Source organism: Pseudomyrmex gracilis, unplaced genomic scaffold, assembly GCF_002006095.1.
Source record: "Pseudomyrmex gracilis isolate BER0280 unplaced genomic scaffold, ASM200609v1 scaffold_63, whole genome shotgun sequence".
Lineage (NCBI taxonomy): Eukaryota > Metazoa > Arthropoda > Insecta > Hymenoptera > Formicidae > Pseudomyrmex > Pseudomyrmex gracilis.
The window spans coordinates 233,996-246,770 of NW_018020647.1; the positions used below are offsets into that span (position 1 = coordinate 233,996).

A 12,775-nucleotide genomic window follows, 5' to 3' on the forward strand; every position below is an offset into this window, starting at 1 on the left:
CTTTCGAAGTATGATAGGAAATGACGCGCGAGAGTTTGTGTGTTATCAGGCTTTTATATAAAAGCGCTGAAGCCTGCGAGAATAATAGTTTTCNTTTTTTTTTTTTTTTTTTTTTTTTTAATACAACCATTTGGCCTAAAAGAGGCGTTTCCTGTGTTCTCGTTTTACAGGACGGTCCTTTCGAAGTATGATAGGAAATGACGCGCGAGAGTTTGTGTGTTATCAGGCTTTTATATAAAAGCGCTGAAGCCTGCGAGAATAATAGTTTTCTGTGATTAGCGCGTCTATCGTCACCGCTGAGGTTGTTCCTGCTGATCGTTGCTGCTGCTGTAATCCTCATCGTCATCATTGTTGACGTTGGCATTCAGACTTGCGATACGACTTGGTGAGCAATTGCCCGTGTTAGGCGATGAGTTCGTTGTCACGTCGGGCGGCGTGTCCGAAGACTGCACTATCAAAGAGTCGGAATTCGTATCGCTAGTCGTTGTACTATCATTGTCAATCTTGTGATCTATTATCATGTCGTGATTAGTGCTAATTAGGTGACGCTTTTCCTCCGAGCAATCATTGCTGTTATCCATATTGTCGCAATCTTCGATGGTGCTGGAGTGTATTGTCTTGGTGTCTTGCTGATCCGATCGGTCGATCTCTTGCCCGTCCTCCTGTCAAAGTTGTAACATCGATTGTTCAATAAGAATATTTGGAGCGATTAAAAACAAATTAAAATGAGAAGCGACAAAAAAGGAGTTTTTCAAGTAGGTAAGAGCAAAGAGTGCAGCAAAGAGTGATAGAGGATACCTCGCAAGTGTCGGTTGTCTCGGTTTCGTGGTTATCATGATTGTTGCAAAAATGATCGAAACTGTTGTAGCTAAATGTTTCCTGTTGATATTTCTTTTTCTTGATTTCGGCGGTCGTTCCGCCGCACAATTTGTCGTTGTTTTTATTTGACTCTCGATTTTCCATGTTATAAGTCGTGTTCACAATTTGATCCACATAAAGTCCAATGGACAGAGGATCCATGACTACCGGTTGCGTGTTTCCGCATCTGTCGTGCTGTTGGACAGATTCGAAGGTCTTTCTACGCGCGTTCAATAAAAACAAAAAACAAAAAAAAACAACATATATTTCTATCTCATTTTACAAACTGTACCGACATTGGTCTGAACGTTGATGCATTCCGCTTCCGGGTCTGGTCTCATGATTGTTGTTATATCCCGATCGCAGATCGGCAATGTATCGAAATTCGGTGTGGGATGATTCACCACGTCAGGATCCTTCGCACGAAAATTTTATTTTCTTTCTTCGTGCAATCTGACGCGTATATCTTCGTCGTATACATATTTTTTTTAATTATACCAACCTGCAAGCAATAGCCGAGTCTTTCGGCGATAGTGGAAAATTTCGGTCTGTCTTCGGGTCGCGGGTGCCAGCACCGCGTCATAATCCCGTAAATAGGATCCGGACATCCCGGGGGTTTTTCGAGACGACCGCCGGACGCCACCATAGACATGACCTCTCGATTCGCGCAACCGGTGTAGGGCATGTAACCGAACGACATGATTTCCCAAAGAAGCACTCCGAAGGCCCTAAAAAACATCGTAATCCGCACTAATGGCTCCGAAGGGCTCTCTAGATAATGGATTTATTTCTTAATTGCGCAATCAATGCGGTGTCTCTCACCAGACATCGGTCTTCGTAGTGAATATGCCATCTAAGAAGCTCTCAGGTGGCATCCACTTAACGGGCAGCATGGCCTTGCCGCCCTTTTTATAATAGTCGCTTCGATAAATGTCCCTCGCCATCCCAAAATCAGCGATTTTGACGGTACGTCCCGGTCCTTTCGTGGTCAGCAAGCAATTTCTCGCGGCTATGTCTCGATGTATAAAACGCGCCTCCTCCAGATATTTGCAGCCGTTCGCGACGTCGTAGCCGCACATAATAAGATCTACCATGGTCAGTGTTGTGGGTCGGTCCTGCGCGCGCGATCAGTTAGATAAATAATACAATCTATCGTTTATAAAAATCAATTAGATAAATAATACAATCTATCGTTTATAAAAATACAATTTTTTCTTTTACACAGAAATGGGGTAATCTCTTCGTAAAAAAAACTCACCGATCGAGGTCTTTCTTCGCGTAAGAAATTTTTCAGGTCGCCTCCTGCTAACAATTCGAGTATGATGTATCTCGGATGCTTCTCGAACGAAACGCCGATAAAGTGGACTATATTCGGATGATTGAATTTGCTCATTATTAATGCTTCCATCATGAAATCAGCCTCCGCCAAAGACGTGGATAGAGACGGTAGCGTTTTTACAGCGACAGGTTGTCCCTCGTCGTCGGACGGGTAGGTGCATATGCCCTGATAAACCTCACCAAACGCGCCCTGGCCAAGCGGTCTGCGATCAAGATTGGTTTTGTTTTTTTTCATGTTTTTGTTTTGTGCTTCAAAGTTAATTAAATAAATAATTGTTTATTCTATATATATTTTTTTAACTAACTTCACCAATACAATACACTCCCGGGGTATTTGTTGCAAATCTTTAAAGCTGTAAAGATTGCCGGCAAATTCGTAGTTGGGATTGAATTCGGTCAGTATTGTCTCCGATACCGTACGTAGAGCGGTCAATTCCGTTCCGTTGCTAGACGTTGCTTGGCCGCGAAACATAAACGGTTGATTATTTCGATAGCGTCTGTCTGTTGTGGATTGAAAATTTTTTTTTATTCTTTTTTTCGTTCTTGAACTTTAACAGACAATACGTAAGATGAAATAATGCATTCTGTGTGCAAACTTACAATATATTATTAGGCCAATTATGGTAATGGCGAAAAGGCTAGTGACTGCGAGTATAAGTAGGATCATGTACGTCTGCTGTTCAATGTTTGTAACGTCTATCACTGTAAAATCACGATAAAATTTTATTTCATTTAAAAAACATTTGCGTGGAAGAAACAATTGCTCGTTAGTGTTCTTAATGTTTACGCTATAACGGCAGAATTCTGTTTTACTTACTGACACAGGACCTGGAGTCGTTGCTGAGAAACCAACCCTGAGGACAAAGGCACTCGGTTGCGTACAGAAATCGATCGAGAGCGATACAACGATAATTACAACCACAGCCGCTGATCGCAGGTATAACGGTAACCTCACCCGAACCAGAATGAATTCTTGTTTTGAAAGTAACGTGCAAGAGCCTCTGATTGGCGTACGAATAACCACCGCCACCATTTCCGATATCCGTTGTTAGTCCGCCTGAGAAAAAAAAAACAATACCGTATCGGACTAATTCTAGACAAATCGTGTAATTATGATTACACACATGCGAGATATTTATCAACGAGATTTTTATCATTTTCACCCACGTGTTTGAGAGATATGGTTTTATCTTACCGTAATATCCACCGCCGCCACCTCCTGATGCGTGGCAACCGCCACCACCCCCACCGAAACCACCGTTTCCGTAATTGTACACATCGACTGGACTATCGGACACTTCGCAACCGATTCCTCCCAAACCACCGTGAATCAGTGGCATTCCTTCGACGTTGCTGTAGGAATTGTTGACCCACGTTGTATTCCAACCGCCACCATATCCGCCTATTCGAGATCAAGACAATTTGACGTTTTTTTTTCACACGCAACTTGAACATTTTATGTAAAAACGTTTTTTTTTTTTTTTTTTTGTTTCCGTCACCTCTGTCTTTGGCAGATATATTAAGAAATTTATGTTTTTTAGAATAAGGACCGTATCCGTGTTGTAGTCCGTTGTCCGTAGAAGGTCCTGGACCCAAACCACCGCCGCCACTCGCAATCAATATAGGTTCTAGCTCGCCGTTAGCTTTAATCTATGAAATCAATAATAAATACGAATAATATATAAGAACGCGCTTATTATTGTACTAAAAAAATACAAGATCTTAGCGCTTTTATTATTTCACCATGAAAATAGCAGTTGCGCCACCGCCACCGCCACCGCCATTCTTGAACTCGAGTCTCTGCACTTGTCGCACCGTCGAGGACGCATCGCGGTGCATTTCCGACGTGTTGTTTGGTCTCGTACAACTTCTTATCCGCAAGCCGAGATTCTAAATAATTATCACAAACAAAAATATAGAACGATCAAAATAAGATATATTCCACAATTTCAAATTTCCTCGAAAAAAAAAATTAAATTTTGTTGTATATAGAAAAATTGTTTCCGCGTTATCGAAATAAAGAAAATTTTTCTCTATACTATCTACTAATATATTTCTATATACTATCGTATATTATTATTAACACGCTCACTTTGTGACACGCGTCCGTTCCTTGTTGACCAACCATGAAGTACAGCTCGTCACCTTTTTGTAGCTCTATCACACCGCGAGCAAGAGCAGCCAAACTAATGCCCTTGCCACTCGAACCCCTTCCTCCTCGTGCCCCAATGGCTATCAATCTGTTGCGAGAACAATTTAATTGGTCAAATAATCTGAAAGTCTATATCTTTGGACACAACACACACTTTCTCTCTCTCTCTCTCTTTCTCTCTCTCTTTTTCGTATTTAATAAAAAACAAGTTTTTTAAATCTCTACTAACGTGTAATAATCACCACGTGGCGCGGTCCAGCGTTGAATTCCACTCAAATTAAAGACTGGCGCGTCCTTTTGATCGAACATCGATGTCGGCGCAACGAATTCCACATTAGATTTGTTACTGTACTTTCCAGCGCATTGCTCGGCGGTCGGACCAAATCTGCCGGTCGCTCCGCAAGTAGTGACTCGAATAACTGACAATAAAGTGAAATAAAGAATGAAGAAAAATATCTTTACTTTGTTTGTGCAACAAGCATTTGTGTACACTGAGAAAAAAAAGTTGTTGAAGTAACAAAATAGTATTTAATTCAACTATATGCAGCGGGTCACGGGCTGTCAATGAAATATTGATTAATGTAAGAAGATATCACGTTTCAATAGATATAATAATTAGGTTTATACCGAAAGACAATTTAGTTGTTTTAACAAAATTATAATTTGCTTAAATACAGGTACAACTTTGAATGTACAACGCAATAGGACAACACAATATTTTGTCTGCTTATAAAAATAAGCAGTTTGATTAGATGAAATACTTGGTACGAAGAAATTCAGATTATATTCAATTAAAGTAAATGAGAATTGCCTATTTCATCTTTTTTAACAGTATCTTTTATTTGAAATTGATCACAACTTATGTTCGACAAAACAATTCATGGTTTAGTGAATTAAATATGTTTTCATTACCACTATTGTTAATTCAACTTATACGAATTTGTTATCTTTATTACGATATTGCTTGAATTAAAAAAACAAGATATTTCAGATAACAAACTGAAACTCAACTGAAACGCATTTAGTTGAGTTAATAGTATTTTTTTCTCAGTGTATATATTGACTAAATCGCGCGAACACATTGATTTCTTTCGCGCCTACCTGTCTTGTTTGAAAAATCCGGATATTGCGGCAGTACTTTTTCGTGTTCTATATTGGGATTGTAATAATCAAAGTCTTTAACTATTTCCTTCGGAACTCCTACAAAGGAAAGATAAGATATTGTTTCGCACACAGAAGATTTCTTTTTACGAAGTACCGAGAAAACGAGAATACATCGCTATACTACAAGATTAGTTAATTGAAGTTACCGATGGCGAAACATTCTCGACTCAAGGAAATGTCGTCAATCGCCACCTCGCTTTTTCCGGAAAACGATTTGGCCGCTTCGAATTGTAAATAATACCTGTAATATATATGTGTCATATTAAAATTTAATTTCTCAGCTCTCCGGACGGATACAAGACATTACAATGAGCGATTTGGTCGTCGAAAAATTGTTTGCATTATTTTACCTATATTTTATTTCAGGTAGAGAAACTACCGCGCTCGCCCAAGCGTCCCTCATGTCGTATCCATAGGACCACCATAACTTTTCGGTGATATTTTCGTGCGGTTTTACCTGAACCAAGAAGAGACCGAGAGACGCGCTAGTCGGTGCGTACTTGTGATAGAAAAAGCGTATCTAAAAAAAAAAAAGAAAAAAATAAACAAAAACATTCGCCAAGAAAGAACAGTTAAAAGTTCATAAAAAATTGCTTGAGAGGAAATTAGATATATGAAATAAAAAAAAAAACTGTGCGCCTGACAGTTATTAAATATAATTTCAAAAGGCCTTCAATATTATAAAAAAAAAAAAAAAAAAACAGCGCGAATTAAATTACAAACATACTTGGCATGAGTGATAGTAAGGACTTTTACGATCGCTGCTGTAAGGTGGTGTCGGATTGTACAATGTACTTTGAATAGTGCCTCGGCTGCCGTATTCGGAGGGCTTGCCGTTAATTTTAGTTGCCATGTTCACATACACGTACGTTCCTGCGAAATAAATAACAAATTTATTATCATCACGCACTTCCTCTCATTTTGACAGATCAAACCTGTTTTATTTCGATAAGTGTGATCGTAGCTCGGTCCGGTCTTTTCGGACGGTGTGGGACCACTGTTGAGAGTCCAATTTAAAGGTCTCCCAGGAACATTTGCCCATCCACACCAACCGTTCTCGAAGTTGCATCTGGCGTTCGTGGGTATCTTGTCTGTAGAAAGTTTTTAATCTCGCTTGAATTTTAGTCTTTTAACGAAAATAAAAAAATCTCTCTCTCTCTCTCTCTCTCTCTTTTTCTGTATTATAAAAATATAGAAATATTCAAAATTTCAAACTGACGAATTTTACTTACCGCAATCTGCCTCCTCTTCGTCCTCGCCGTCCATGCAATCTTTCGTGAAGTCGCAAATTCGAGTGTTGTTCAGGCAAGTGCCGTTTTTGCAATAAAACATGTTCTTCGTACAAGTGACATTGACCGACGTAAGATCTACACAAAATTAAGAAAAATTGTAATTTCTTTTAAATCTCAACCTTTACGATACAATGTGTCAGAATGAGCTAAATTTCGAAATTATTAAATCGTCCGTTCTTGAACAATGACAGTGATAAGAAAGATCGGTTTCGACCGAATAAGATATAGGTGCGAGATACAGAAAAATTCTTCAGTAAAATGTGCGCTTGTAAAGTCAAAATCAAGTTGCACGTTATCAAGTTGCCGCCGGATTGTCACAGAAAGTTAAAAGATCAATGTATTCAGAGTCAAACTGAATCGCGTTTGACCTTTTTATTCCCTGTGGCAACCCGACGGCGTAAGAAGAAGACTCACGTAAGAATCTCGAAACGTTTCACATCTTTGTTATAACACGAAATATATTTTTGAGAAGGTTAATGGGTCAATAAGAGCCTAAAACACGGATATTGGTGTGTGGAAATAAGTGATTTATTGATAACGTTTCGATCCTAGTTTTGGATCATCTTCAGTAAACGAGAATAGGCTGTTAATAATTGCGCGTCATGTTAACACTCAAAGTTAACTTGAATCAAAATAGAAAGTGTCACTTGACTTTCAACAGTGTTAAAAGAGTGACAAGCTATATATTTTGATTCAAGTTAACTTTGAGCGTATCACGACGCGCAATTATTAACAGCCTATTCTCGTTTCTGAAGATGATCCAAAACTACCCGGTAAAAAATTTTCCATGTAATTTCCCGGTATAAAATTGTATGGACATATTCGGTATATAAATTTGCATAATTAGATATAACAAGTTTAATTTGTGTATAAGTATATATGATTATATATCAAACTTTTTTTTTTAATATAGTAAAAATATAGTTTTATATACTTTTTTTGTATCTAACATGATACTGATAGAGTTATTTTGTAATTTGATTTAGAATATCTCTGAAGCCATTCTCTTAAAAAAAAGAAATTCTCCGTGTATAAAATTGTATGGACATATTCGGCATATAAATTTGCACAATTAGATATAATTATTTTAATTTGTGTATAAGTATATATAAAAAATTTTTTACCGGGTAGGATCGAAACGTTATTAACAAATCACTTATTTCCACACACCAATATCCGTGTTTAGGCTCTTATTGGCTCCATTAACCTTCCCATTTTATTAGATTGTTTCTTTAGGGCCTTATCACTCTTTTTATTTGAAATATATCTTTGATTTCTCTCTATTATCGACTATCTGTTTTTTGCTCGAAACCGATCTTCCTTTTATCACTGTTATTATCACGGGTTACCTTTGATACAGTTTTTAAGTTGAATATTGTCGATTCCAATTCCTGAGCTATTGCTGGGCACAAAGATCTCTAAAACTAATTTGTAAGCAGTATCGGTTTCGCGTAGCTTAAAGTAATATTTCTCCCATCTGTAACAACGTTCGAAACAACGTTAGATCTTTTCCCAGAGACATCAGTATTATTTACACGGAGTAAACTATTCATATTACACACTTAGCTTTATCATTTCCTAACAAGGTCACCGCGTTCAAGGTCGTGCTATTACTTTCTAAGATGAGATTTATGTGTCCACCTTTCATTTGCAACTGATACGACCAGAATTCAATTTCGCAGTTCGGTCGAGTTAGAAACTTAGACCATATAAGAACGTGTCCGGGACCGGAATCAAACCACAGAAAGTGTCCTGTAAAAAATCAACGCGTATGTTTTTTGCTTGTTATTTTACTACTCGACTTTGCTTCTCTTACGAAAAAAGAAAAAAACGTTTTTAAAGTTTTATACCGTGCGAAGAGTTGCTGGCATCCGTGGTCGGATATCTCATGGTTGGATCATTAATGTCCGAGGGTTGCGCCTCGTGTTTCTTAAAACCATTGGTTTCGTTCCAGAACCAGTCGCACTTCGGATCTAGGTTGCACTGGTTCACATGAGACGACTGCGTCATGTTGATCAGACCTTTGAGACTCTGAGGTTTGTGCTTGTTATATTTGCTTCTTGAACTGCAGGTCACCGTGACGCACCAGAGGACAACGATGATCCAGCGTAACCATCTATCGCATGTACGCCTTGCGCAGCAGTTGGAACTCGCGCCAATGATCATCATCCTCGTCTTCATGTTCCTCGTCATCGTTTCGCGAGATCTCTTTGAAATTATCCACTCAATCTCCGTTGTACACGTGCACAGATGATATTATCTCCCGTCTCCGTCGGTGTTTCAGAGATGATTGATTCTGTAACAAGTCGTCAAACTCTCTGAAGAAATGTCTAAAATGCGCGTGCTTTATTTTTGCCTCTCCGTATCGATTTTATCAGTTTGTCACATTTTGAGATGGGGATATAAATAAAAGCGTTGTTGTAAAGGGGAAATTGATATTATATATATACAAATATAATACATATATATATATATATACAGTCAGCGTGGAAATATCGATCAGATCTCATGCCGGATTTCCCGGGCCTGTGCCGCCCACTCACCCACCAAGTTCTGCGACGCGCGGTGATCATTCGAATATTTCTATTAATTATGCAAATTACTCGAAATTACGAGACTTTCTCTCTTTCTCTCCTCTTTGCCGAGAAAAAAAAATAAAGAAATCCACGGAAACTCGATTAACACGAGAGAGATGAAAACCTTCGGCGGTGTTTCTTTTGCTTAAAAGAATTGCGACACAAACATAATCAGAAAAAAAAATATCATCGCTTTCTTCTTGAACGAAAAGCGAGAAATAATCACGATTCGTAACTGTGTTGACTCAACACAGTGTCTTCAAAAAGTAATCTGCTTGGAAAGAGAGATTTGTGCGAGAGAGGAATCTGACGTTACCTGAAGATAAAACGTATGCGACGGATCATCGTGTCACAGTCGATTGTGTGTTTACGCATATATACACACCGCACAATGCACTAATTCTCAGATGAAGCACATCAATCAATTGACTAACGATCTAATTCGATTCGATCCAACGCGCGTTCCGTCTTCCGTGCAAACGAAAAGATATGAAATTACCGATTTGAAACGTACGGCGAAGCGGACTTATCGTGTGCGGCATGTGACGAGATACGTCTTGTTAAGAGCAATTCAACGGAGCAGAAGGAAACATTTTGCTCTCTCGGTGTGTTCATCATGTTCCCTCTCTCCTCTTTCTCACACTTCCGGGACAGGATTCTCGATCAGACGTCTAGCACCAGCTACCACTCATTCGCGTGGATTAAATCCACTCCCCCTAGCTCGCAGTGGTAACGTAATTCAGAAGCAATCATCCTTTGCGAGGGTTAATCAAAGGGTTCTCTCACCAATGATCGACCTCGTAATAAAAAAAAGTATACATTACGTGTGTTAATACGTAAATATGTATATTTAATTGTCACTCTTGCAATGCGACGGGGGGGGGGGGCGAAAATGAATTGCTCTCCGTAAAATTATACGCGCGCGGCGTGACATTTCGAGAGCAACAATAATCACAGTGGATCAAATATATTGCGTTGTTAGTTAATTGTTAATTTACGTCGTAGTATTATTATTGGTATAATATAATATATAATAATATTAATATAAAACACATGCGTGTGTCACCTTCGCTTTACATTTTCAATGAACAAGATTGCACATTGGTATCAGTCAATCACATGCAACGACAGGTGTGTACGTTAAACACATATATAGTACCACGAAAGGACAAAGTAAAATATTCGAGCAAAGAGTTTATCAATCGTGTATAAAAATGTTCACGTAATACGAGTAATAATAAACAAACTTATTTCACCATTCGGTTGCGCAACGTTGATTAAATTTAATGATTCGAACTGTTCAATGATGAACCGAGACAATTCTACATTCTTGCGGAGATAGATTCACGATTCCGGATCACACATATGGAATAATTTTGCACAAAAAAACATCTCGATGCGAACCTTTTCTCACGCTGCTCCGGAAAAGAAATGTCAAAAAAATCTAAAAAAAAAACATTCTTTGGAAATTTATACGGCAAATATAATTAATACACGGCCTCTGTACACGGACACGCACGCGTGCGTGCGCGTGTGCGTATCGCGTGACGCGAGCTATTCACTTCGTTTTGACAGCCAGCCGGGTTCTAAGACACAGGGATGAGATAAACGTGCGGAGCAGCTTCACCACGTTTTGGACCGCCACCTACGCGAGAATCAACCGCGGCTCTTTTCAAGCTCGCTTTTAGCATTTCGGTTGTGCTATCGATCGCGGGTGCTTTCGCAAAACGTCGCGCACGTCTCCTCCTCGTGTATTATCAGCCCGAGAATCTAATCCGAGATTTATAATCTGCCAATAAAAATGATGCTCGCTCGGCCGGCCTCAGGATTGCGAGGGAATGTCGCAACAAAAAAAAAAGGGAGTGGGAGTGAATGAGAGACTCGTCGAAGAAGAGAGAGGGTGAGATGAGAAAAGGACGACAGGACGGGAGGAACGGAGCAATAGAGATAATAACCATTATGTCATCGTAATGCAAGATGTAAAAAACGATGTGTGTGTGTATGAATTTACCTGTTCTCGGAGTGTCCCACCATGGAGTTTTTTCGATAAATTTCTCTCAGCGACGCACCACGCGCATGAACATTTGCGAGGGTTTAGCAAGCCCCGGTCGACGTCGCATATCTCGATAGATCGGTTATCCTGTGATGACACACGGAGGGTACGGTCCATGCGCGGCTGCTGCGCTCCGATAGTCAACTACGCTGCTCGAAACTAGGATGTAACTTTGCGGCAGCAAAGTACGCGCACGTACTTATATAGATAATCAAATGCATATACGTATTCAATTTTGCAAAAAAAAGGATATATTTATATGCAAATTTATATGCATACTTTACATTGTTGTCTGTCGTTTTTTTTTTTTTTTGTCCACAGCACGCGACAATTTACATCTCAAATAGCGACGATTTTTTTTAGAGATAAAGTAAATATCCATTTTTTCTCACGCAAAGTGATTAAACGCATCGCGCGCAAATCGAGATCAAAATTAAAAATCATAAATTTTTCTACTATAAGAATTGTAAAAAAATAATTTATTTAACAACCGCCACGTGGATCTTCCCGTTACAGATTTTCGGCATCTTAGATAAGTAATTTAATTGACCGATTAATTCCGATGGAAATGAATGATCGCGTTATTCGGGTCTGTCGGTGTATTAAAATCGTTTTACTCATTCTTTTGTTTGCTTCTTGAGGTTTGATACCGCGTAATAGCACAATCTGTTGAAACAGACATTGTCTCGTCAATTTGCGTGCAATTATTGCCACTCCGCGAACATTGTTGGTAATGCGCTTTTTGTTCACAATCAACGTTCACGGTAAACTCTGTCCCTGATAATAGGCATTTCGGCGTACTTACATGCTTGCTCGCGTGGAGTTTCCACGGTGCGTTTTTTATTTTTGCTTCACATTTTTTATTATCAAACTTATACGACGCATTATTCTCTCTTCGTATTTCGTAACGGTGGATTTCAGGATGGATTGCAAAAACCATATTAAATACGTTATAAAAAAAAAACATTTCCACTTTCAGATTAAACAGTTTTTTTGTATTCACATACGTATACATGATGTTGGTATTGGGTTATGGAAAATCGAAGATTATTTAATAACACGTAATATGTTATTTATCGTTTATTATTATACATACTGTTTATAAATTTTCATCATTTATTTTTCCACAGGAATCCGACGTCAGAAAAGTATATTGACTGAGAAAACAAATAATAGCATGTATACGAGCAAATGTGTTTTTTTATTTGAATGTCGAATAAGATGAAAAAAAAATATATATAACACAAAAATTATGTACAATTATATATACTTTATTTGAAACCTTATACATATATGTATATATAATACATTATAAATTTTTTAGATTTTACAAAACCTCGAG

The 12,775-nt window shown here is 38.5% G+C and overlaps 1 protein-coding gene across 8 annotated transcripts; it reads right to left on the bottom strand.

The window, feature by feature from the left end:
- Positions 1 to 3: 3 nt before the first annotated feature.
- On the bottom strand, positions 4 to 11,707 carry LOC109854323 (leukocyte tyrosine kinase receptor). Of its 8 annotated transcripts, XR_002250213.1 has the most exons (26): positions 10,943 to 11,026; positions 9,697 to 10,177; positions 8,655 to 9,100; positions 8,367 to 8,556; positions 8,154 to 8,281; positions 6,745 to 6,879; positions 6,448 to 6,603; positions 6,240 to 6,385; positions 5,863 to 6,032; positions 5,659 to 5,753; positions 5,450 to 5,548; positions 4,578 to 4,767; positions 4,289 to 4,436; positions 3,940 to 4,086; positions 3,696 to 3,846; positions 3,392 to 3,598; positions 3,014 to 3,253; positions 2,797 to 2,898; positions 2,502 to 2,697; positions 2,117 to 2,399; positions 1,681 to 1,973; positions 1,361 to 1,586; positions 1,155 to 1,274; positions 799 to 1,053; positions 235 to 662; positions 4 to 57 (listed from the first exon to the last, which is right to left on the bottom strand). XR_002250213.1 is itself a non-coding variant. In XM_020427288.1 (25 exons), the coding sequence occupies exons 3-25, from the start codon at positions 8,995 to 8,997 to the stop codon at positions 291 to 293; spliced, it is 4,392 nt and encodes a 1,463-aa protein (XP_020282877.1). In that variant the 5' UTR covers positions 8,998 to 9,100; positions 9,895 to 10,177; positions 10,943 to 11,026; the 3' UTR covers positions 95 to 290. The 8 variants fall into 8 exon arrangements, 7 of the variants coding, with proteins under 7 accessions (XP_020282877.1, XP_020282876.1, XP_020282879.1 ...); XM_020427288.1 differs by lacking the exon at positions 4 to 57 and having other exon boundaries at positions 95 to 662; positions 9,895 to 10,177; XM_020427287.1 differs by lacking the exon at positions 4 to 57 and having other exon boundaries at positions 95 to 662; positions 9,880 to 10,177.
- Positions 11,708 to 12,775: the final 1,068 nt, after the last annotated feature.